General features: G+C 42.1%; 4 protein-coding genes across 9 annotated transcripts in view; 3 read left to right on the top strand and 1 right to left on the bottom strand.

Moving 5' to 3' along the window:
• LOC114573230 (hormonally up-regulated neu tumor-associated kinase homolog B) overlaps positions 1 to 11,999 on the top strand; it is a 144,378-nt gene extending 132,379 nt beyond the window's left edge. For both annotated transcript variants that reach the window (XM_028605269.1, XM_028605270.1), the window contains 10 exons: positions 783 to 905; positions 1,126 to 1,295; positions 5,554 to 5,609; positions 5,747 to 5,885; positions 6,095 to 6,222; positions 8,308 to 8,443; positions 9,033 to 9,210; positions 9,437 to 9,520; positions 10,271 to 10,556; positions 10,661 to 11,999. In XM_028605269.1, the coding sequence (XP_028461070.1) occupies positions 783 to 905; positions 1,126 to 1,295; positions 5,554 to 5,609; positions 5,747 to 5,885; positions 6,095 to 6,222; positions 8,308 to 8,443; positions 9,033 to 9,210; positions 9,437 to 9,520; positions 10,271 to 10,556; positions 10,661 to 11,442 (2,082 nt within the window). In that variant the 3' untranslated portion in view covers positions 11,443 to 11,999. The remainder of the gene's footprint in view (positions 1 to 782; positions 906 to 1,125; positions 1,296 to 5,553; positions 5,610 to 5,746; positions 5,886 to 6,094; positions 6,223 to 8,307; positions 8,444 to 9,032; positions 9,211 to 9,436; positions 9,521 to 10,270; positions 10,557 to 10,660) is intronic.
• Positions 2,683 to 3,925, bottom strand: LOC114573234 (uncharacterized). 2 transcript variants are annotated; one of them, XM_028605275.1, is made up of 4 exons: positions 3,859 to 3,925; positions 3,720 to 3,775; positions 2,812 to 3,456; positions 2,683 to 2,737 (listed from the first exon to the last, which is right to left on the bottom strand). In XM_028605275.1, exons 3-4 carry the CDS (start codon positions 3,229 to 3,231, stop codon positions 2,729 to 2,731), a joined length of 429 nt encoding a protein of 142 aa, XP_028461076.1. In that variant the 5' UTR covers positions 3,232 to 3,456; positions 3,720 to 3,775; positions 3,859 to 3,925; the 3' UTR covers positions 2,683 to 2,728. The 2 variants fall into 2 exon arrangements, with proteins under 2 accessions (XP_028461076.1, XP_028461077.1); XM_028605276.1 differs by having other exon boundaries at positions 3,871 to 3,900.
• Positions 12,000 to 18,316: 6,317 nt separating the features above from the next.
• LOC114572990 (uncharacterized) lies at positions 18,317 to 19,644 on the top strand. Of its 2 annotated transcripts, none has more exons than XM_028604833.1 (4): positions 18,317 to 18,389; positions 18,473 to 18,528; positions 18,792 to 19,519; positions 19,594 to 19,644. In XM_028604833.1, the coding sequence occupies exons 1-4, from the start codon at positions 18,364 to 18,366 to the stop codon at positions 19,600 to 19,602; spliced, it is 819 nt and encodes a 272-aa protein (XP_028460634.1). In that variant the 5' UTR covers positions 18,317 to 18,363; the 3' UTR covers positions 19,603 to 19,644. The 2 variants fall into 2 exon arrangements, with proteins under 2 accessions (XP_028460634.1, XP_028460636.1); XM_028604835.1 differs by having other exon boundaries at positions 18,355 to 18,377.
• A 4,508-nt stretch (positions 19,645 to 24,152) lies between these two features.
• LOC114572992 (uncharacterized) lies at positions 24,153 to 25,507 on the top strand. 3 transcript variants are annotated; one of them, XM_028604842.1, is made up of 4 exons: positions 24,153 to 24,224; positions 24,304 to 24,359; positions 24,753 to 25,381; positions 25,456 to 25,507. In XM_028604842.1, exons 1-4 carry the CDS (start codon positions 24,199 to 24,201, stop codon positions 25,462 to 25,464), a joined length of 720 nt encoding a protein of 239 aa, XP_028460643.1. In that variant the 5' UTR covers positions 24,153 to 24,198; the 3' UTR covers positions 25,465 to 25,507. The 3 variants fall into 3 exon arrangements, with proteins under 3 accessions (XP_028460643.1, XP_028460642.1, XP_028460644.1); XM_028604843.1 differs by having other exon boundaries at positions 24,181 to 24,212; XM_028604841.1 differs by having other exon boundaries at positions 24,753 to 25,507.
• Positions 25,508 to 25,736: the final 229 nt, after the last annotated feature.

Genomic DNA, 25,736 nt, shown 5'->3' with positions numbered 1-25,736 from the left:
TAGGTTATAGGTTCAAGTTCCATTTAGAGGCTGAATAGGGGCTTGTGACTGAATTGCCAATGGCTCAATTGTGTGAGTGAGTTGAGCAGTACACTTTAATTCCTTAACTACTACTATTTAAGTGTCCTTGAGCAAGGCTCTGAAGCCACACCGATTGGAACATCTACCAGTAGTAGAGGACTGTGGTTATGCTGATCATCTCTCAGAGTTAGTGTGTGGTTCTGTTTATGTTCACATGGGAACAAGTAGATTACCCAATTTGGAAACAAAAAATAGATTATATATTTGGGCATTTTTAGGCCTTTTTTTACAGGACAGCTTAAGACAGAAAATGGGAGAGAGAGGGGGAATAACATGCAGGAAAGGACCGAACCCGCGGCCACTGCGGTAAGGACTGAGCCTTTGTTCATGGGGCACACTCTCAATCACGTGAGCTACCCAGGTACCCCAGGAAACAGACTTTTTTTTTGATTATTTTTGGTGCATTTTTAGGCCTTTATTCACAGGACAGCTGAAGACATGAAAGGGGAGAGAGAGGGGAATGCCATGCAGCAAAGGGCCGCAGGTCGGAGTCGAACCCGGGCCCGCTGCTCCAAGGAGTAAACCTCTATCTATGGGTGCCCGCTCTACCAACTGAGCTACCTGGGAGCCCTGGAAACAGAGTTTTAATTAAAAAAAAACAAAGACTTTCCTTTGATAAATTCAGATTTAAAAAATGTAACTTTTGCATGTGTGAACGTGTGTGTGTGTGTGTGTGTGTGTGTGTGCGTGTGCGTGTTTAGGTGGCCATTAAGGTGATCGACAAGAAGAAAGCGCGGCAAGATTCCTATGTGCTGAAGAACATGAAGAGAGAACCTCGAATTCATCAGATGGTTCGACATCCTCACATCGTAGTACTGCTGGAGGTAGAAAAATAAAAACGCACCAACACTCATTTAGAAATGATCAGAAATGCATATACAGCCCAAATAAAGTAATGGAGTCTAACAACATTACGCCGTTTTGAATGTACCATTAACGATTAAGTATGTTCATTGTAGACTGTAATTAAAAGGATGTCATTATCTGCCGCTGTTGAACAAGCTTGGTCCAATTAATACGCACTTAAATAACTGTGTGTGTCAGACTCTGGAGACAGAGAACAGCTACTACATGGCCATGGAGCTCTGTGCTGGAGGAGACCTGATGGACAGGATCTGTGAGAGGAAGAGGCTGGAGGAGAGGGAGGTGCGGCGCTACACTCGTCAAATCCTCTCTGCAGTGGAACACCTGCACAAACACGGCATCGTACACAGGTGACAGGATACAGTCACACAATGTGCAGTACTTCTATTAGAGACATCTGCCTCATACGGAGTTGGTTACTCTGACTTTTTGCATGGTGTGCTGCTTTTCTTTATTTAGTTTCCTTGGTTTCTTTTGTTCTTGTGCTAGACCTTATAAACGTACCTCTCAAAATAATTAATTGAAACAGATATACAGCATTCTACCCATTTACACCAAGTACTGTACCAGACTCTATACAGTATAAAGGAGACAAGTGCAGATCAAGTATTGGCATTAGGGTGGCCTGCTATCATCATCCAAAGGGTGGAGTAGTTGTGCTGAAATTATTAATCAGTTAATCAACAAGTAATGGATTCATTCTGATTACTAATTCATGATTTTTTACTATATAGCATACATTTCCAAGGCATTTAAAACTTCAAATGTTTTTTTTAAAGTGGACATGTTTTTTCATATTTTCTGTCACATCTACATTATGTTGGATTTTCATGTTAAACATGGCCAAAACCTCAAATAACAAAGTACAGCAATTTTCAATTGAATGTTTTACTCTCTGCTAAGTGTTATGCAACTCTAAGCCTTTACTACACTACTGCAGTAGTGTTAAAGGGGAACTATGCAGTTTTTTTAAGCTTAATTTACCTTAACTGAACAGCTTCGGTGTCATTTTAATGGTTATATGGGTTGTGAGTTGAATGGTGGTCGTCTCGCTTCCCCCTAGCACCTCTGGTAGTGATTAGTTTTTTTTTTTTAAACTGTCATGGCTGAGCCAGCAAAAAAGAAGCAGAAAGCTAGGAAAGCATTGTTGGAGGAACAGAGAAAGAGGAAACAGTCTGACAGATCAAGGACTCAGATACAAGTAAACATAGGAGCTGCCAAATATCTATTCCAAAGCTGTAGGGGGAGCTCTATAGAGAAACCTGCGAGCAAAAAGCATAGCGCCTCTTTAACATTGTCGCATGTAGCTACATGCTAACAGCAGTAAAATGTAATCTCAGCTGCCAGTGTTAAATTCTCCTGAATTCCAGGTCACTTTACTGGTTATGAAGTATTTGGTTTATACACACACACTTGCAGTAGCTCCTGCTGCTATTAGTGTAACCGAGTCTGTGGCAGAGCTCAGATTCAAGGAACACTTTGATACGCTATGGTAGCACTAGCTTATCTATTTATTAGAATAGCATCAATCTACAAGGGGTCATGCCAGAAATTGATTTGGCTCATAGCATAGTTTTGCCATTCTGTAGGCCATTATTAGTGTGTGGTAGGTCTATGGCCAGATTGTAAATAGTTGTCACATTCTGGACTGTTAATATTGACAGTCAAACCTGCACCCAGTTATACTTTTGGCTACATGAGTATTGAATCTTGTGAGTAAACACTGAAAAACCAGGGTAAACAAAAAGGGTTGTACTTTTATTGATAAGACTTGAGTCACCGTTTAACCAACCTGAAAGACAAGAAAGGCAACATGTTAATCTCAAACTCTGAAAATATCCTGCCAACTGAAGCACAGAACAGTACCTTCTTCATAAATGCTCTTGGAGCTCCCCAGCGGTGTCGACCCAGCTGCGAGTAAGAACCTTTTACACCAACTTCACTGTAGGGCTGCTGTTGTCCAGTCGCTGCGCCACTCTGACCAGCACTCCCAATACTCGCCTGCCTGACGGTGCGACGTCTATAAGGGATGTTCTTGGCCTGCTGAGTGCTGGGATAGTTGTCCCTTCTGTAGCGAGAGTCCTCCCTGCTGTCCTTCCCCTGCTCAAAGCTGTTGCTGGTGTAAGTATACGTGCCTGGAGGATACTGGCCAGTCAGGAACATGTAGTCATAGGAAGGGTAAGGATATGGGACCAGGCCTGATGGCACAGGTCCTCCATTAAAGCCTTGTGAAGGTGGTGCAACATAGAAAAGAGGTGCAGCATAGACAAAACGAGGTGGTGGCATGGAACCTTGCTCTTCGGTCTCAGATTCAGAGTTGCCTCGCTCGAAGCTTCTGTTCCTGGAAAAGTTCACCTGCCTGGTACTGTGGAAGAAAAGAACCAGGCCGGATCAGATTGTTTAGGCCAAGTGGTTGAGGGGCAGGTCCACTGGAAGCAAACTGCTGAGTGCTAGGTCCTGTGGATGCTCCAGCAGAAAAGGGACTGGGAGGTGCAACAGCCCAGGAAATTCCTTTGAACAGAAGTAAGGGATGTTAGCAGGTAGAATGCAAGGCAATGAAGTTAACAAGGTTCCTTTGCTTAACATGGGCATTCACTACCTACATCAGTTTATACACTTAGAGACCTTGACAGCTCAAGTTAACCCTTGTGTTGTCTTCCCATGAACCTTGAATAATAAGCTTTGCACCAGCTATAGGTAATAGAGTGTCATCAGGAGAGGCTTTTAAACAATTAAACTTTTTTTAAAACGTGTTGACAGCAATGATACTTTACCTTGCTGCATAGGGTAGCTGTAACTCAAACCAGTCAGCAAAACAAGGAGCAAAGCCCTATTGAAAAGCAGACAAAGCATAAATACAGCTACTTAACAGAAATCAGTCAAAACATCAAACAAACTGTTGCGCACACTCACCCTGCAGTACACAAAACAGCCATCATGTTGAATGAACAGCTCAGGTACCACTGTGAGCCTGTGAAAGGTTTATAAGTGCTGCAGGTGACCTGCCCTGACCAATCAGAACATCAGAACGACTCACAGCTGCAAGCAATTGAATCCTGATTAAGGTGGATCATAACTGGTTCAGTTGTCCAATTTTCTTCAAATGTTACGTTGCACATGTTCTGTAACCGAAAACTCATTGTTTCCCATCTCAGGGTCAGACCAAATTTAACTTCAAACAGTAGCTGTTTGTTGCATAGTAGATGTTAAGGTCACGCTTTGTAGATTCACACACACATATCCACACTTCAGAGCACACACACACACACACACACACACACACACACACACACACACACACACAGTAGTTTGCGGGACATTAACAGCCTACAGAAGAGGACATGCTGCAAGAAAGGCAACATATGCATAGTGGAGTGTGGGAGCTAAGTGTTATTTTAGTGGCATTTTAGTATGTGTAGGTGTTAGACACCCAAATCTTGCTCTCACACACACACACACACACACACACACACACACACACATACACACACACACAGTTACTCTGCAACCACACACAATATGCACAGCGCTGGGCTTTTGTTTAAGACCTTGGCTCCTCTGAAGGTGGGAATGTGATTACCAGGCAATGACCTCATCATCCTGCGACGGCGCCATGATTCACACATCATCACAACATCATTGACTTCCTCTCTAATGAAGTCCCTCAACGATGGCACTCTCAACCCTTCAATAGCACCTCTCTCCGTCTCACACACACACACACACACACACACACACACACACACACTCCCTCCCTCACACTCTCCACCACAATCCCACACAGAGATGATTACACTGGAAATAAATGGAAAATTTGCACGTAAATGCACCTCCTATACCACCCACATCCAGTAGGTTTACCGCATACATTTTCTACTTTATGACAAAGTCTGCTCTCGCTCTTTCTTGCCCTTTTTCCCTCTTTCTTCCTCCGTCTGTCTTTGAACTTTATTCGGGTTGTGTGAGCAGTGTTTTCTGCATTTTTGAGACCCGGAGAGTCTGCTGGTTAGATGAACGCAGATGAAAGGAACATGGCTGATTCCCAGGCTATAGTTTATAGGGGAGCTCTCTCTCTCTCTCTTCTGACCACAGATTTTCATTTAGCTGGCGGTGTGGTTGGTGGTGAGGCTGGGGTACTTTTAGGGGAGTGAGGCAACTTTCCCAGGTGAACACAGACATACTACTGTGACAGAGAAGAGCGAGTCAAGTAGAGCTTCACTTCATTTGGAAATGTTCAGTTTGACTTGAGTTTTCCAAAACAAACTAATATCCCAAATTACCACTAACCGTTCATCCTGAGCTCTACCCAAACCCAAATTTAGTTTGGGTTTTTCTTAGCTTCTGTGGGTCCAGTCAGGTCCCATTTCATCTGGTTGTCCATAAATACACAGAAAAAAAGCTTAGTAAGGCCAAACACACTGCAAGAGTTCTTAAATTGAACAACCACTACAGTGTCAGTCAATTTAAGTGCTCCAAAATAGTAATCTGCGAAGAAAAAATCCCTTTAGAAATTCCTGTAGGATTAAGGACAAAGCTCATGAAAATACTGAAGTGAACCACAGTCTTTCTTTGTGACCAAACTGCTCTCTCTTTTCTTTTATTCTGCAGAGATTTAAAGATTGAAAACTTCCTGCTGGATGAACATAACAACATAAAGATTGTGGGTATGTTGACATTCCTGCTTTCTCCAGTCACATCTGACTGACATTGTTGTGACAGATCAGCAAGGCAGAACCTTTCTTAGCTATCTAGTGCATCTGTCCTATGTGCTCCACTGTTAAAATGATAATGTTTCACACAGACTTTGGCCTGAGTAACACTCTGAAGGCTGAATCGTTGTCTCTGGATCTCCTCAACACCCAGTGTGGAAGTCCTGCCTACGCGGCCCCTGAGCTGCTGGCTCACAGGAAGTATGGACCCAAAGTGGACGTCTGGTCTGTGTAAGTGATAAAGCCTCATTGTGTGAGGAGGTCTCCTGTCCGGCTATCATAGATGAGTTCTTGTGTGGTGTTATTTACTGTTTGAAACAAATAACTGAATGCATTACTGTGTATGCATCTTGTAAATGTGTTTATGTTTCTTCACATTTTGCTTGTTTTGTGTGTGTGTTTGTGTGTGTGTGTGTGTGTGTGTGTGAGTGTGCGCGCAGAGGTGTGAGTATGTTTGCCATGCTGACAGGGACTCTGCCTTTCACTGTTGAGCCTTTCAACATCAAACACCTGCACCAGAAGATGGTCAACGGAGAAATCAGCAGCATCCCCGATGACGTCAGCAAAGGTAACTCCACATTTCACCTGACAGACTGATCTCATGAATTGGTGTATGTATGAAACGCCAATTTGTATTCCGTTTTTGTGTGTTATCAAGATGCATAATCGCATTTTTGCGTGTATATCAACGCAAATCGGCCGCCATTGACCTACATTGCGAGTCAATTTCCGCCGTAGCGAGTAGTATAAAGGAACGGGGGATTGGGTAAGGAGGTAGGTTGGGGTGGCGTATGGGTAAAACACAAGACTTTCACCCGGAAGGGCCGGGTTTGCTCCCAGCGTGTGGCCTTACCCAATGTTTCTTTCCTAAACCCAACCATTTGTTGTTGTCCTAAGCGTGTTTTTGTCGTTATTTTCTGTGTTTTTGTCACTGTTTTGTTACTAAAGCCTTTCCCTGTGTTCTTTTCCTAAACCCAACCACTTTTTTAACAGGCGTGTGACGTTGTTCTCGCAATAGTACGTCGCGTTCTTGCGATAACGCGCAACGTGGCGAGGCCACGTGGTGGGTATGTTTACATCAGCTGTATACAGCGTGTATCATACACGTGGATAGCTGAAAATGCGTACAATAACACGCCATTTGGCTTTATGAAAGTGGCGTATATATTTATTTTTATTTATATTTATTATTTATAATATTTCTAACTTATTCCACTTGATCTGCACCAAGTACAGTGGCCTTAAGGTCTCTGTTTCTCTCTGCTTTATTTTTGGTCTCTCTCACACACTGTCACCCCATTACACTCTGTCATGGCGCCATGTCACCACAAACAAACATAGCTCCTGTTACTGTGGGGAAAACCAGCACGGCTCTAAAGCTCTGAAACTGTGACAAGATCGGATTAGTGGCTGTATCGCTGCCACGGGCGGGCATCTTAGACGTCGAAATTAACTTGCTGACTTTATCCTGCCTCCAAATGGGGTTGTTTTCCTCTTCTTTCAAGCTCTGCTTCACTTTCTTCCGTCTTCTTTTTCTTCTGCCATAGTAAATTTTGTCAGACTGGCCCATTTGTAATTATATTAGCTCATTCATTTGTTCCTTGTCTTTTCCACACTTTTTGTCCATTTTCAGTTTTTTTGTTTATCTTCAACACAGTTTTTTAGACTCACTGCAAACAAACTGAGTGTCTTCATAAGGTATTATTCCCATAGGTTTATAGATTAAAATCAACAAATAGTGCATTTGATTCTATCAGTTGCAAACAAACTGAGTTGACACTGACTGAGAGAACTGATAGCAGCAAATTGAATGGAGCAGTCTTGGCTTATATATCTGTGAATTTGGCATCCAGTCCTGTTCGAATCCACCCGCTCCTTCAGACAGGGGAGCTTATCAGAAATCCCCATCTGGCGTTAAACTATCAACCCCGCTTGGCTGTCACAGGACAGCTCCGTGTCACAGGCTGACAGGTTGAATTGGTTGTCCTGAAGGGTAATCCTGCCTCTCTCCATGCTGTCGTGTCTGATACTGTTTCAGTGTCACAATGAGTGACATCTGTCTGTCAGTCATTTGCGACGTTGGCTCTTTTAGTTTGGTCCCTTTTGGCCAGGCAAGAATAGTACAAACTTAGCATGTATGTGAATGAAAAGACATCCTACATGCATGGTTGGTGGTCTGATCTCAAACAATCTCAAAAGCATGCCAGAGTGCCCTGTGGAGCCTTGCATGGCTGCCAGTGTGTGGGCGAATATGAGGCATGGTGAAGCCCTTTATTATTCATCATGGTCCATTTAGCATAACCTCTTCCATGCAGTTGTTGACCATCAGTTTCTTGAGCTTAGAATACCAACTGTTACTGTGTGGTCTTGACTGATGTCCATGTAGGCAAACCCATGATGAATGCTAACAAACTATGTTCAGATGTCAGCTATTTATGCTAGCTAGTGCTAAGATGATTATAGCATTTAAACCTGAAATAAAACCAGGCGAATGTAAGTCACCCTCCTTTAAGCTCTGTTTTGGGGGCGAAAATGGTAGTTATAGAGCAGTAAAAGTGTACTAAAACAGTAAAGTTAGCTGGAGGCTAAAAGTCTCTTAAAATTCAGAAGATAAAGAAAATGTTGTACTACTTCATTTGTGCTCCTGCTTCAGGTGCGGTGGCATTTGTATTGTCTCTCCTGGAGCCAGACCCAGCTAAGAGACCGAGTGTCAGCGCTGCGATGGAGGAGAGGTGGATCAACGAGGGATACGCCGAGAAACCACTACACACACTCTCTCATAAAAACAGGTAGAGATCTACTGTGTGACTACAATTTGACAAACTGACTACAAACACAACCTAAGCCAACACAAACATATTTTCCTAAATTGACATACTTTTAATAATTTAGCAGAAGTTACCAATTTTATATATTGTTAAAAATGTTCTTGTTAAAAATCATATTTTTCTAAATATATCTAAACATCAACTCTCCTCAGGGGAACGTTCTGCCGCAAACATTACAATGTTGAAAAAATAACCAAGAGGGAAACACTGAAATTTTTGTAATAAAATGTATTTTTTTGTGGTCTGTTGGGTAACAGCTTTGTGTATTATAGCATGACTAAAAGGCTTTTATCACTTTACGCAGTGTGGAAATGCAATCATGTATGGCTCCGCTTGGCAACATTACATTTTCTGAAATCCACATGAATGAAGCCAAAACTGTTCCAGCTCGGTCCTGCTCACAGTTGAAAATCATCAAACCACAATCCTTCAGTTACTGATCCTAGTTCCTTACCAACTAATCCTTAATGACTCCTAACATTTCTGTCTGCTTCACACTTCTTCTATCTTTGTAACTGGTTTCCCATCCCACTCTCTTGGTTTCTTCCAGGTTGTGCCCAGAGGATCTCAACTCGTCTGTGCTGGCATACATGAAAGAGACGCTGGGCTACTCCCTCTCTGAAATCATACACACACTCACCATCAACCGACCCTCCGCCATCATGGCCTCCTATCACCTGCTGCTCAACAAACTCAGCAGGAGCCAGAAGGGAGCCAAGGCCAGCAAGGTTTAAACCTCATTTTTAAGCATATATATATATATATACACACACACACACACACACACACACTGACACTCACACACACTCACACTCACACACACACACACACACACACACACACACACACACACACACACACAAGTAGGTCAGGATCACGGTACTAAAAAGTTAATAAATAAATAATAATAAACACAACCCGAATAAATAATAAAAAAAATGATTGATTTGGCAGAAACTAGAGAGCAATGACTGGAGTCTTCCAAGCAAGAACACATGGAGAGAGAGGCATACCACTGAATCAAAGACCCAGCAACAGGTAATTTTGTCAATAACATCATAAAGCACAAACACAGTAATCATTTAAATATGTAAGTTAATAGTATTCTATTAAAGGATAAGGATTTTTATTGTCAACTAATCCCAAAGTAGACTAAAAACCCACTATAATGTAATCCATGCTTTTTCGGCTTTCCAGACTCACCCCCAAGCCCATTTGTTCCTTTGAAGACATACCTCTAAAAAAAAATTAAAAACATTCACAGATACTGTATATAGTTTTATTTAAAAAATAAAATGTAATTTCCTCAAACAGCTGGGAAGTGTAAACTTTAGCAGATTTTACTTAAACAAGGAGGAAATGGAGCATTTGCTGGGGACTATTTTAGGCTGTGGATTAATACACATTTGGTGCACAAGTCAGTATTTACAGGAAGGATGTAGGATTGAAAAGAAACTACAGCTCACTTGTTCTTGGTAATGCCAACCAGTGCAATGGTGTGGCTGGCTGATGTGTTTTTACTGCAGAGACATTTCAATTAATAGAATATCCAAGTAAAATGAAATCAATAACAGCGGTGAATACCCAATTATGGTTAAACCGTTAAAACTCTGGATCTTCTGCTGTATAGAAACGTAGATGGAAGAATGGAGCCGATGTGGCTGCAAGTGTTGTGGTTGTATTAGAAAGAGTCACTTTCTATTTGAGGTGACTATGTGGTGTCTTTGGTACCCTTTGTTTAGAAATCATTCTTGGGCCTTCTGATAACTAATCACTGCTTGTTTTTAGAATGAACCGCCCAATCAAAAAAGCTCAAAGCAGTCCAGCAGGCCTCTGAGAGCCCAACAGACAAGTATATGTCAGAGCAACAGGAAGAGGCCCGAGGACCTGCACAGAAAGGACCACAGGGAGAACGCAGAGAACCGTCCTCCATCTCCATCTCTACCCCAGCTTCCTCTCTCTGCCTCCCCCTCAATTCCCCCTCGCCTTCCCTCACCCTCTCTCGCTCCTCTATCTGCAGAGGATGAGGAGATCCCCATTACCTTGGACACCAGAGAGACGCTGTTTCCTGAAGGTAAGTATTTATACGGAAACAAAAAAGCCGCACACATCCATGATCCACGTTACAGTGTGTGACGTACTAGACTGGATCTGTATGTTTATGTGTTTCAATGTCAGTGTTCAGGGACCGGGAGCTCGTCCATCTTCCTCCTCCTAAAAGCTCTGCGTCTCAACTCTGTGACTCCGCCCCTTGCCAAGTCCCCTTGCCCGCCGAGCCAATCAGAGACAGCAGCACGTCGAGGCTGATCCGCCACGCACACCTGCTCAGGACAACTCAATCAGACGGGGCGGCAGACCCTGGGTCAGACTGCTTCCATGACAACCGCCACCAGGACGACCACTCTCATCACCTGAGCATCAACGAGCGTCTGGAGAAGCTTCAGACATTTTATTCCTCAGAGAAGAACGGCATCTCTCCCAGAATGCTCCTGGAGGCCGACGCACACGCCACGCACTCCACAGACAGAGACCACCTGGGCACCATGGAGACGACACAGACGTCACCCTCTGCCCCGCTGCCCCGCCTGCGCAACGTGGGGCTAAAAGACGGTCGAGGCAGTAAGATGACATGGGTAGGGTTGACCCGACCTGGGCCCCCAGGACTCCTGGTGAACAGGTCCAAACCCCCCGCATTCCCCTCGCAGAGACAACATACTTTGGTCATTAAGAGCCTCAGGCAGGAGAGGGGTAAGAGAAGGGATCTGTCGGCAGCAGCAGCAGGAGGAGGAGGAGGGGAGAGAGGGACAGCAGGAGGAGGGCTGAATGGAGCAAAAAGGAACTCTGTTCAGTTACGTTCATCTCTCCAGCATCGGGCGGCGGACCTGAATCTACCGCTGCTTACTGCAGCCCTGCAGGGGAAGACAGATAGGAAGAACCAGCTACATAGCATGGACTACTGATACACAGATGTCAGGACACAATAGAGAGGCAGTGATAGTGGCCAGAAAAAGGTGCAAATACAAGATAGGACTGAGGCTAGGGATATATTTAGAAGGCAGATTAGCAATGACGAAATACTGACCTGTGTTGAAACAGTGGCAATATAAAGGTGAATGGAAGAGAAAAAGGATTATTAGGCATGGATGGTGTTAAAATACTGAGTAAAGCAGTTTAGAACATGTGCATAGACATTTTGAGGAACAGGTGTAAACGGCAGCTGGAAAAAAAATGCTAAAGCTATTATTCTCCACTGTTCCATTCATGCCTTGCTCACCAACCGGACTCTTTCCCAAACAAACAACATACACAAACAATACGCATCCTTTTTATGCTGCAGTGCCAAAAAAAATCTAACTAAGCTCATCAATTTACTGTAAATTAAGCCTTTGGTAGCAAGGCTTTGGTCTAGTTACTGTTGACCATTTTCGTCTGAAATTTCATGTTCATCTCCACCCATCACAATGTGAAGTGCAGAATGCCCACAGGCGTATGGTTCTATTTGTATTTACTGTACTTAAATACATTTTGTACTAACATTGAAAGTCAAAGTAAAAAAAGTCTTAACTCTACCTTAACTTCTGGTTATGTGTCTTTGTGGCAAGTTTTTTTGCAAAGTTATTGCTCTAATGAGAATACATTAAGGCAAATACAGAAAAGTAACCAAATGGATGCTGGCACTAAAGGTTCATTTGGGCTTTAGGACTTCCCTGTAAAGTAAGTTAACACAGCTATGTTTTACTGCAATAAAATGTTGATTTCACACATCACAAAATCAGGTGAAATTTTTAAATTGAGTAGTTTTTGGTGAATTTGATTTATTTATTGAAAAGGACTACGCACATTAATCAGCATTTCTCTAAATGTGGTGTTGTTAGCCTGCCGACCGATATTCAACTTATTTGTCAATATGTTCTAAAACGAAAGACATGATAACCCCAAAAAAAGTTATGAATGGACCTTCCTACTAACTGACTGTGGTGAACTTGAATGAGAGCTTTTTACCACTGATACATCAAATAGTCTCAAGGCAATTTCTGCTTGTTAGTGATGAAACCATAGTATCTATCACCTGCTAAATGTCATTGTGTTCACATAAAATCATTTTACAGTATTGGAGCGCTAGCTCATTGAGAAGAAACTAGCGTTAGCATTGGCAGCTTTTCTAAATTAGGCTCCATCAGTACTTTGACTCAGAGTTATTAGGAATTGGGTAACTATTCATTAAAAATTCATTTTTGGTTTGTTCCTTACTAGATTGCATTTTGTTATTGCTACCACAACTATTTGTTTTTCGTGAACTGCTGACTTCTCAAGTTAAAATGTAGTGTTTGGTGGTATGGACAAGGACCAAAATAACTACAGTCAAATCATGGCAGTACTCTGAACTTGGAAATAATTTAGACACCTTCAAATTCCATTTTAACAGTCTTTACATTGATGAACCAATCTACAACCAAAACACAGGTGTTTTACTTGACCATGTTGTAATGTATTTAGTTTTTCATGGCACAATTCCTAACTAAACTACTGTGAGTATGTCAGTTGTGCTTGCAAAAAGTATTTGTCATACTACTGCAAACCTCAATCAATCTTTCCCCCAAATCTCTGACTAGCGTTTTCTCCCTCATTCGCCTTATGGCTCTGCACTCTTCTTTCACTGTCTCTGGGTCATTAATAGTCAGGTGTACTGCAAAGATGTGGAGGATTCTGGTTGCTGCTTGGCAAAGCTCTTCATGGCTGCTAAATAATTAAGGGGATGTTATCTGATAGTTTGTGTGTGTGTTTGTGTGTGTGTGTGTGTGTGTGTGTGTGTGTGTGTGTGTGTGTGTGTGTGTGTGTGTGTGTGTGTGTGTGTGTGTGTGTGTGTGTGTGTGTTGGGTTATACCGTAGTTTGTGCCTATGCCCAATGAGGACAGATTGAACCCACTGAGGTGGATATATCCCCCACTCTAGTTACCTACCTGGCTACTTAACAGTGATGTGAACCAGTAAGCTCTGATACTGTATCAGACAAACACACTACAATTCACACTACACAATCTCAATACACAAATGGCTGGTTAACGGTCAACTTGCCAAAGTAAAGTAAGTCTAAATAAATACAGGGGGGCTTGTTCTTACACAAAAGTAATCCAGAAACCAATTAAGGCAATTTTAGTTTAATCCTGTGATATAAGCTCTTTAAATACATTACATACACTGATGCAAGGAGCCCACCAAAAAAAATAAAAAAGCTTGTTTTGAATGCTGGAGATGTTTGGAAGTCTAAACCAGCATCCACTATCCTCCCTGAGCTCAGTCCGACTGAATCCGTGTAGAACATTTGTGTATGAATGGGACAAACATGGTCTGGAAAAGTGATTAATAATGCACGTTGCACATAAGAGAGTATCCATGGCTACTGAAACATTGCGTTCACATGCATGCTACAGTGAACATTGTTCTGTCAGAAGAGCATGCACCTGTAACAGTAACATCGACTTCAAACAAGTTTCCATGTCAACACAGCCGGTTATCAATCACACATTCCTTTTGTGCTCTTTCACTCAGTGTGTTGACCTCTGACAGCCCTAGCAAAATCAGAGCAAAGTGAAAGTCAACCCATAGCTTATGAGTCAGTACTTGGAATTGTAATCTCATCCTTGATGAACTTGGATGAACACTACTTGGAACCTGTTCTTTTACAGAGAGGAATCAAGCAAGCACAGGTTGAAATATCTACAAATATATGTGTCTGTAAATGTGTGCGATGTGTGTTTATGTGTTTGACTTTGTGTCCTAGAGACAAAGAGTGAAGAGTTCACACAGAGGTAAAGGCTTGAGATGTTGAATCCAGTCAAACTTAAGTCACAAAAAGGAAGTCTTGAGACTTGGATTTGACTCCTTGTAAGACCCTGTCTACGCATGGTTTTAAAATGTGTTTCGTGATCCCAACGCAAGTGGACAGCCGAGACACGTCACCGTCACCAGTATGTCTGCAGCTGATCACTTGTGTTTAGATGTCATTACTGCTTACTGCTCACTGCTTACATCACTTCTGCTAGAAGGTCAAAGGGCCCCACACACAAATAGTACGTCCACGCGCTCGCCAGTCACGCAACACTTGGTCCAACTCGTCTTTAAATAGGCAAGTTACAGAGCATTGGCACGTTGTCCTTAACAACCACCACGTCCTGAATTTTAAAACCGATTGTAAACAGAGAGAAGAGTTCATACAGAGGTAAAGGCTTGAGACTTTGTCTTAAAGCTTTAGTGTGCAACTTTTTGATATAAATAAACGTCAGTTACATTCAAGCCATTGCCAAATGAGTTGCTACGAAGCTAATTCAGACTATCAGCTCAAAACAACTCTCTCTCTATTATATGTTCAGAAACTGGTGTCGTCCCGTGCAGAAACTCAAGTGAAGATAATGACCTCTTCTGAAGTCTGAGTCCATCATGTTTTTTAAATCCTCCGTGTCCTCCTTGGCTACTAGCAACTGTGTGGAGGAGGAGTGGGGGCGGGTGCGCGCTCACGTAGGCTTGTATCATGTGGACGTGCCGACAGTTTTGTTGTCATTACTTAGAATTCCTCATGGGAGAGACAGAAACGACACACTTTAGCTTTAAGTCACAAATGAAGTCTTGATACCTGAACGTGACTCCCCTGTAAGACATTCAGAGACATGGAAACCCAATTACCCATTAGTCTTGAGCCTTGATATGAGACTCGACCAGGACTTGGCCTAAACAACTCCGGTTGCATAACATTAACACACTGGCCCTCATTTATCAACCTAACGTAGAAACCAGCGCACATATGACGACAGGCTTCACGTGTGATTCATGAAACGTTCGTATCACACCAATCAGAGCGTAAGAATGGTCGTACATTGATAAATGCAGCGGCTTGAAACAATCGTAATTTAAATATCACGCCCCAATATATTCTCGGTTTTGAGGACGCGCCCCTACAATTTACGACATGGCTAGACGTAATCCGGCTGAGAAGCGGCACTTTTCAGACGTGGAGATTAAAACCCTGATATCTCTGGTTCATTTGCACTAACGTGTGTACTTTTTGGCAGCCTGAAAACTGGTATTAAAGGCTGTAGAAAGAATGCGGAATGGAAAGAGATCACTGATGCGGTCAACAGTGTTGCCGTAGTAAATCGGACTCCAGCTGAAGTTTATTTAATTTATACATGCTTGACATATGTATTCTATAGTCCTAATTATAGGCTTCTATTGCAATATCCTAGGCCTACATGTAGGTGTACTTATATTTAAATAAAAACACGGTAGCAGTCCGGAGTTTATGCAGTGTCTTTTATTTTACTCGTGTTTTTTTTCATGAGTCAGAACGAGGCAACAGCTGAGGGAGAGCGCGTGTCCCCCGCCCTCCGTGCTGGACCATCACCTCGACCCTGTCTCCTGACAGCACAGGGGCTGGAAAAACAAGCCGAAATAACTCAGTTACAATGGCAGAAATTAATCATTCACTTGAAAGAGAAACAAAAACCTGAAGAATAAATAAAAATGTTGTGCATCGTCATGTTTCCTGTATTGAATATCATTGCCAAACATAACACTATAGGCTACCTTTTAAAAGCGAGGAATAATATCCTGTCTCCTTCGTATAGCCCCCAGTTGGGGCTGTGCTGGACACTGCTCTCTGGGCATCGGGTCATCTGGCTCCATCACTACATTTATGGTACTGTGTTTTCCTGCGCAATGTTGTGCAGAACCCTACAGGCTAAAACAATGTTGCAGACCAGCGCATAGAGGTTTTCTAAAAGAGCAAGATCTGCCATTGCCTTGATAAGTGATCAACTGATGACTTCTCCTTCTCCTGTTAAACTGATTATATGCTGCACCACAAGTCCACACTGATTCCAAAACTTGCGTACACAAGTTCAGACCAGACGTGAGATTTTTTCGCAGCCTACACTCACATTCAAATTGATAAATTCCGAGCTTTGTGTAGGAATCGGAGTACGCCCGTCCTACGCCTGTTTTAGGTCGTACGCGCGTTTCATAAATGAGGGCCACTGTCACTATGTGATGGTTTCGGCAGGTTGCTAAGGCCTTATTTACTGCAGTGGTGCTGATGAACAGAATCATACAGTAAAGCTTGTCATTTTAAGAGAAAAATGGTGGCAGTGTCCTGGGGAGTTAAGAGTTAAAGCTTTATAGAGGAAGCAAAATGCAAGGCCTTCAAGGAAATATATAAAGTACTTGGTAAATGTTATTGATCGTATTAAAGGATGTAGCTATAATAATGCTTTATCTTCACTGATAACCTCAGCATACCTCTCCACCTACTTTCTCCTCTCTCATCCTGAGATGCGTTCTTACTTTGGATCTGTGGCTATAATGATGTCCTCCCTCCATACTGTTTCTCCCAGTCACGGCTGCTGATACAGCAGAATGTAGGTTAAGTTGCATTAAGGTTTTAGCCACTGTCATGCCCTGTTAGGTAAGACGCTATAGAGAAGGCAAGTTGTGATCACGTGTCGTCATGCATCTTTGTGTTCAATTTGGTTTGTTGGCATTGTTAAATTCACAAACATGACTGGACATGTCTACTGCTTCCTCTGATATTTGCCATTTTGGGGTTGAGCTAGTTACTTATTATAGAAGCCAGAACACACAACCTGTGAGGCGGTTAATCCAAGTGGTCTGCAGTCCAGTTTAGTTTGAACATGCACTCGTTGCACACCACTCGATGTATTTGGCGTCCAGTAACAAGGTGTTTTCAGAGAGAGAGTGAAGCAAATTTTCTTCAGTGTCCAATGAATTGGACCACTGGACTGTTTGTGTTTCTTTGCCCAAAGCAGCCAATGTACCAACTGTACAGACATTAGCTGTAAGCTATGTAGCAAAGAATGCACAGCCATGTCTGCCGTGTTCAGCTCAGACTCCAGCTTATTTCTGTTATTTACCTCATGTCTCTCTCTTTGAGCTGATGATAGTGTTAGAAGAAAAGTTCAGGGATCACCAAATTTATTACATTTAATCCTGAGGGAGACATGGATCGCTGTACAAAATGTCATGGCAACCTATTTAGTAGTTTTTGAGATATTCATTGCCATCTCTAGAACCATGAAGACAATATAGATGTGGATAGAGTGGCAGCAAAGAAAAGCAGAAACTGAAAGACCCAGATAAACCTTGATTGTGTGTGTGTGTGTGTGTGTGTGTGTTTGTTTGTGCTCTGAAGTGTGGATATGTGTGTGTGAATCTACAAATCTCCTATGCCACAATCCTGTTTGAAGATAAATTTGGCTCTAGACAGTGATATTTTAAGAAAATGACAAGAGCGCCTCTCTTATTTTTACTTACTTACTATCTCATATTGTGCCAAATAGCTGAAGGTAAGACAACATTTAAATTTGACAGAAAATAACCTATTTCTAACCGTTCAGAAATACAAAAAAATACATTTGATACTGCTCAGGAATGTTGAATGAAAAAGAGAAACACCAGAACAAACATCTGTGACAAAGAACACAGACACAAAAAAACAAAAACTAAGGAGGTTGTGTTGTGTAAGGATTGTAATCTAAAGCACCTAATGTAGCAAAGTGCAACATAAAATTTGGAGAAAATTAAGGGCCCGTTTAAGGAAGGAGGCTTAATAAATTCTGAGGATAACCCTGAACTCTGAGTTGATTTACCCTGAGATGGGAAACAATGAGTTTTCGGTTACAGAACATGTGCAACATAACATTTGAAGAAAATTAGACAACTTAACCAGTTATGATCCACCTTAATCAGGATCCAATTGCTCGCAGCTGTGAGTCGTTAACTGGCTATGTTCTGATTGGTCAGGGCAGGTCACCTGCAGCACTTATAAACCTTTCACAGGATCACAGTGGCATCTCAGCTGTTCATTCAACATGATGGCTGTTTGGTGTACTGCAGGGTGAGTGTGCAACAGGTTCTTTGTGATGTTTTGACTGATTTCTGTTAAATAGTTGTACTTATGCTTTGTCTGCTTTTCAATAGGGCTTTGCTCCTTGTTTTGCTGACTGGTTTGAGTTACAGCTACCCTATGCAACAAGGTAAAGTATCATTGCTGTCAACATGTTTTTAAAAAGTTTAATTGTTTAAAAGCCTCTCCTCATGATTCTCTACTACCTACAGTTGGTGCAAACCTTATTATTCAAGGTTCATGGGAAGACAAGGCAAGGGTTAACTTGAGCTGTCAGGGTCTCTTAAGTGTATAAACTGATGTGGGTAGTGAATGCCCATGTTTAGCAAAGGAACCTTGTTAACTTCATTGCCTTGCATTCTACCTGTTAACATCACTTACTTCTGTTCAAAGGAATTTCCTGGGCTGTTGCACCTCCCAGTCCGTTTTCTGCTGGAGCATCCACAGGACCTAGCACTCAGCAGTTTGCTTCCAGTGGTCCTGCCCCTCAACCACTTGGCCTAAGCAATCTGATCCGGCCTGGTTCTTTTCTTCCACAGTACCAGGCAGGTGAACTGCTCCAGGAACAGAGAAGCTTTGAGCGAGGCAACTCTGAATTTAAGAACGAAGCGCGGGATTCCATGCCTTACCAGGCAGGTGAACTTTTCCAGGAACAGAGAAGCTTTGAGCGAGGCAACTCTGAGACCGAAGAGCAAGGTTCCATGCCACCACCTCGTTTTGTCTATGCTGCACCTCTTTTCTATGTTGCACCACCTTCACAAGGCTTTAATGGAGGACCTGTGCCATCAGGCCTGGTCCCCTATCCTTACCCTTCCTATGACTACATGTTCCTGACTGGCCAGTATCCTCCAGGCACGTATACTTACACCAGCAACAGCTTTGAGAAGGGGAGGGACAGCGGCGAGAACGCTCTCTACAGAAGGGACAACTATCCCAGCACTCAGCAGGCCAAGAACATCCCTTATAGACATCGCACCGTCAGGCAGGCGAGTATTGGGAGTGCTGGTCAGAGTGGCGCAGCGACTGGACAACAGCAGCCCTACAGTGGAGTTGGTGTAAAAGGTTCTTACTCGCAGCCGGGTCGACACCGCCGTGGAGCTCCAAGAGCATTTCTGAAGAAGGTACTGTTCTGTGCTTCAGTTGGCAGGATATTTTCAGAGTTTGAGATTAACCTGTTTCCTTTCCTGTCTTTCAGGTTGGCTAAACGGTGACTCTGAAGTCTATTCAATAAAGAATATAACTTATGTTTGCCCTGGTTGTCAATGTTTACTCACAAGATGCAATACTCAAGTAGCCAAAAGTATAACTGGGTGCAGGTTTGACTGACAATATTAATAGTCCAGAATGTGACAGCCATTTACAATCTGGCCATAGACCTACCACACACTAATAATGGCCTACATAATTGCAAAACTATGCTATGAGCCAAATCAATTTCTGGCATGACACCTTGTAGATTGATGCTATTTTAATAAATAAGCTAGTGCTACCTAGTGTCAATGTTCCTTGAATCTGAGCTCTGTTACACTAATAGCAGCAGGAGCTACTGCAAGTGTATGTAGCAGTGATTTTTTTTTTTTTACCATGAAAATCACCAATAAAGGCTTTTAAACCAAAGACTAGAAATGTCCCAGCATTTCCCTCAAAATTGGGGGAGAAATGACCAGAATTTGCTGCTAAGATTAATGCTACCTCCCATTAGCATACAGCTACTTAATATTTAGCACTAGGCTTACATTAGATCATAATGGAACAAGGCAGCACTTTCTACCATCAAATTGCATATAAAGGCTTCTGAACCAAACTCAACCCAATCTGACATGTTTCCGCAGGAATGCAACAACAAATTTTTCTCTATAGAGCTCCACCTACAGCTTCGGAATAGACATTTTGCAGCTCCTGTGTTTACTTGTATCTGAGTCCTTGCTCTGTCAGTCTGCTGTTTCCTAGGTGCTAGGGGGAAGCGAGACGACCACCATTCAACTCAAAGAGTCATAACCATTCCAATGATTCTGAAGCTCTTCAGTTAAGGTAAATTAAGCTTTAAAAAACTGCATTGTTCCCCTTTAACACTACTGCAGTAGTGTAGTAAAGGCTTAGAGTTGCATAACACTTAGCAGAGAGTAAAACATTAAATTGGAAATTGCTGTACTTTGTTATTTGACGTTTTGGCCATTTTAACATGAAAATCCAACATAATGTAGATGTTATAGAAAATATGAAAAAAACATGTCCACTTTAAAAAAAAGTCTGTTTCCTGGGGTACCTGGGTAGCCCCATGAACAAAGGCTCAGTCCTTACCGCAGTGGCTGCGGGTTCGGTTCTGACCTGCGGCCCTTTCCTGCATGTCATTCCCCCTCTCTCTCCCCTTTTCTGTCTTAAGCTGTCCTGTTAAAAAAAGGCCTAAAAATGCCCAAATATATAATCTGAAAAAATAAAACAGTCTGTTTGCAAATTGGGTAATCTACTTGTTCCCATGTGAACATAAACAGAACCACACACTAACTCTGAGAGATGTTCAGCATAACCACAGTCCTCTACTACCAGTAGATGTTCCAGTCAGTGTGGCTTCAGAGCCTTGCTCAAGGACACTTAAATAGTAGTAGTTAAGGAAGTAAAGTGTACTGCTCAACTCACTCACACATTCAGTCACAAGCCCCTATTGAGCCTCTAAATGGAACTTGAACCTATGACCTTCTGTATAATCTATATCACTCCACACAATACTAAACCCTCAACTTTTATTTTAAAAGTAAGCAAGCAAAATATAGGGACCCAGGGAGAAAAATGAGCTTATAACAAATCGGTGCAGGAAAATAGCAAACAGTAAGAAAACCCATCCTGGGTTATGAAGACTTTTTTTTTTTTTTTTTACAGAATCTCACTGCACTGTCAAATAAGAAGGAAGTCAACTTTTATTATGTTATTCATTGCTCTCAGTACTAGGAGTTTTAAGTCTTAACTAACTTGGCAACTATTTGTGTTCTCAACCAATTTTCTCTCAAGCTAATGATGATGGGGGGTGGGGGGGAGCACTTGGCCTGGACAGGTAATACAATTCCTAAAGGTGATTTATATTGTAAATGAGTCAGCTTGATGGGATGACTGTAGTATGTAGATAACTAACTAAGTAAACACTTGGGTGTGAATGACAGTAAATTGTTGGTAAGATCTAGTTTATGTTTAAGTTTATTTCCATTTTATATTACATTAATATTGTGTGTAAAAAGCTATATACATATCGTGTAATTATATGTGGTGTTCTGTTATTTTTATTCAAAATTTAAAAGTTCTACTGTGTTTGCATATTTGCACACTTCACCTCTACAGTTCTTGCACCTGCAAATGGTAAGAGGAGCAAACACCCTGGGAGATGAGTTTGGTCATTACTATAGCAACCAGGTCAGGTACATATGAGCCGGGGTCAGAGACTCACTGACCGGTGAAAGAAAGTTAAACATGCCTTGCCTCCACTAAATAAAGTGCACACTCATATATTCACAGTTTAGAGCCACAATATCCCCAAAATAGACTGAATATAACATACTAACAAACATTAGCATTGTGGTCTTTTAGCCTAGTCTATTTTACTTCAGTTCAGTGTTAGTTTATTTGCATCAAACCAGCTCTTCATCTTTTTTAATTCATTTTCCACTGTATCCAAGAGTTGTTCCAGATTTTCCCCAGAACAGATTAAATTAGTATCATCAGCAAATAAAATGGTTTTCAGTGTTTTTGACACCTCCCATACATTATTTATATACAAGTTAAACAACAATGATCCTAACTCTGAACCCTGGGTGGTCACCCAGGGGTCAGAGTTAGGATCATTGTTGTAATTTTCTTTAACTTTGAATTATGGTTTTGCAATTCAACATATTGTTGTCGATTATGTAAGTAGCTATTTAACCAGGAAAGTGCAGTCCCCCTAATTCCATATTTGTGTAATTCCATAATCAAGAAATTGTGGTCTACTGTATCAAATGCCTTTTTAAGATCCAAGAATATGCCCACTGCATATTTTTTTGTTCTATTGCTGTTGTTATTTCTTCCACAATTAGCCCTGAAACCATATTGCTATAGTATATTATGTTTAGCAATGAAATTTTCGAGCCTTGTAGAGAATATTTTTTCTAGTATTTTAGAAAATCGGGAGAGGGTGTTTATAAATTCATTAAAATGTCTGTTTTTCATGGGACCATTAAGCATGTACTTAAATTGACTTTGCACACAATACTACAGTACTTTGTTGTGTGACGTAATTCCAGAGAGGCTGCCTTATGGACCAGAGCAGACAGCGGAGCAGCATTTCACACAAAATGCCGATGCGTTTCCTGTGTTGTATCTTGAGTGGCGGTGATGTGTGGAGGAGGAAATCCGCTGATGCTGTCTTGATATAAGTTTTATTTCATCACGTTTTCAGCATCAATGACAAGCACACGGAGCCCGGAGAATACAAAGCCAATATATACACTGACTTGCTGCAGCAAGAACATGGTTTATAAGGGGTACGTTTAGGTAACATGTTAGATTAAATAAACAGACATATAAACATAAAATCATTGATCCCACTCAGCCATATAAAATAAACTGATGTGAGTTGGCAAGTAAAGGTCAGTCTCTTTGGGGTGCTCCAGCACTACACATAAAATCATTGGTTCCCACTCAGCCACCAATCACATAATCAAATAGAACATCCTCTTCAACACATCAATCTGATGAGAGGAAAATCATTAAACTTACGTCACTTTCTCAGCACTTTCTCAGCACATTTGAGCTTTATACAGACTTTTACTTTATAGGCCCTTCAGATACCACACCTGCTAAAGATTTCCCACCATGGTCAGAAAACACAGGGGAGACACTTTGTTTCTCTCACTGTGACTCTAGAGTTGTACTCGCTCACCGTCACTACTCACTCTGAAGATAATCACTGTCACTCTCTCACTTCTCCCTCGCTCTATTATATCACCCACTCCCCACACACACACACACACACAGACATGCCGGCTCGACGCACACACCAGCGCGCAATTATAAACATCAGGCCACTAAGAAGGCTAAGGCGAAAGCTCTGCGTGGAGCCTCCGCACAACCATAAAACAAGACTAGAGCAGCTTCACAGTTGAACAGCAAAAAAAATGTCCCACGTACCGTCCCGGTCGGGACCGGACAAGTGGGAGGCGCACTGCGCCGTGTGCAAAGCTGGCACATATGTTTCAGTGTCTTTATTATTTATCTTATTACATTGAAAAGCTATTAAGAGATATTTTGTTGAAACTGGATTTTAGAACATTATTTCATAATATTTATTTATTTTAAAAGAGAGCTATTATTGTAGGTTGTTACAGATTCTATTTTATTTTATTACAGAAGTTATTTTTGCAGAATTGAGGCATAATAAAGCATGTTCATTAACCTCTGAGAAGCCTGTCGGAATTTGTGTCTCGAGGCCGGGCCGAGTGTCCTCTTTTTTGGAAATCTAAATATGGTCACCCTTGTCATATAATGTGCCCATGTAAATGTGGCTGTATACCTTTAAATTCTGAGGCTAACCCTGAACTCTGAGTTGATTTACCCTGAGATGGGAAACAATGAGTTTTCGGTTACAGAACATGTGCAACATAACATTTGAAGAAAATTGGACAACTTAACCAGTTATGATCCACCTTAATCAGGATTCAATTACTCGCAGCTGTGAGTCGTTAACTGGCTATGTTCTGATTGGTCAGGGCAGGTCACCTGTAGCACTTATAAACCTTTGACAGGCTCACAGTGGCATCTCAGCTGTTCATTCAACATGATGGCTGTTTGGTGTACTGCAGGGTGAGCAACAGGTTCTTTGTGATGTTTGGACTCAGTTCTGTTAAATAGTTGTATTTATGCTTTGTCTGCTTTTCAATAGGGCTTTGCTCCTTGTTTTGCTGACTGGTTTGAGTTACAGCTACCCTATGCAGCAAGGTAATGTATCATTGCTGTCCACATCTTAAGTAGTTTAATTGTTTGTCTCTCCTCGATGACTTTCTCTTGGTGCAAACCCTGCTTCTGCTGGCTTTAACTGGATGTTTCTTTCTTGTGGATTTTTGGGGCTGCCTCTAAAATGGTCTCAAAGCCAGCTCAGTCCAGTTTTCAGAATTTTCCAGGATATGCTCAAGGCTCTCTTGCAGGCTCTGCTTCTTAACAAGATTACTAATGCTAATGTGACTTAACTAAGCTAGCTAAACTTGAGCTGTCAGGGTCTGTAAATTTCGGAACTGATGTGGGTAGTGAATGTCCATGTTTAGCGACGGAACCTTGCTGTTAAATTCATTGCCTTGAGTTCTACTTGCTAACATCACTCACTCCTGTTCCTAGGCATTTCCTGGGCTGTTGCACCTCCCAGTCCCTTTTCTGCTGGAGCATCCACAGGACCTAGCACTCAGCAGTTTGCTTCCAGTGGACCTGCCCTTCGACCACTTGGCCTTAACTTTGTGATCCAGCCTGACTATTTTCTTCCACAGTACCAGGCAGGGGAACTTTTCCAGGAACAGAAAATCTTCGAGCAAGGCAACTCTGAATCTGAGAACGAAGCGCGAGGTTCCATGCCACCACCTCGTTTTGTCTATGCTGCACAGCCTTCACAAGGCTTTAATGGAGGACCTGTGCCATCAGGCCTGGTCCCCTATCCTTACCCTTCCTATGACTACATGTTCCTGACTGGCCAGTATCCTCCAGGCACGTATACTTATACCAGCAACAGCTTTGAGCAGGGGAGGGACAGCGGCGAGAACGCTCACTACACAAGGGACAACTCTCCCAGCACTCAGCAGGCCAAGAACATCCCTTATAGACGTCGCACCGTCAGGCAGGCGAGTATTGGGAGTGCTGGTCAGAGTGGCGCAGCGACTGGACAACCGCAGCCCTACAGTGGAGTTGGTGTAAAAGGTTCTTACTCGCAGCTGGGTCGACACCGCCGGGGAGCTCCAAGAGCATTTCTGAAGAAGGTACTGTTCTGTGCTTCAGTTGGCAGGATATTTTCAGAGTTTGAGATTAACATGTTTCCTTTCCTGTCTTTCAGGTTGGCTAAAGGGTGACACTGAAGTCCTTGTCAATAAAGAATATAACTTTTATGTTTGCCCTGGTTGTCTATGTTTACTCCCAAGATGCAATACTCAGTTAGCCAAAGATCTAACTGGGTGCAGGGTTAACTGTCAATATTAGTCCAGAATGTGACAGCCATTTACAGTCTGGCCATAGAACTACAACAAATTGACAACTTATATTATGCTATGATCCCAATAATTCAGTCTGCTGCTGAACTCTGTTCTGTCATGACACCTTGAAGATTGATGGCACTCA

Source organism: Perca flavescens, chromosome 18, assembly GCF_004354835.1.
Source record: "Perca flavescens isolate YP-PL-M2 chromosome 18, PFLA_1.0, whole genome shotgun sequence".
Lineage (NCBI taxonomy): Eukaryota > Metazoa > Chordata > Actinopteri > Perciformes > Percidae > Perca > Perca flavescens.
The sequence above is the reverse complement of the archived record's forward strand: the minus strand, read 5'-3'. Positions and strand labels throughout refer to the sequence as shown.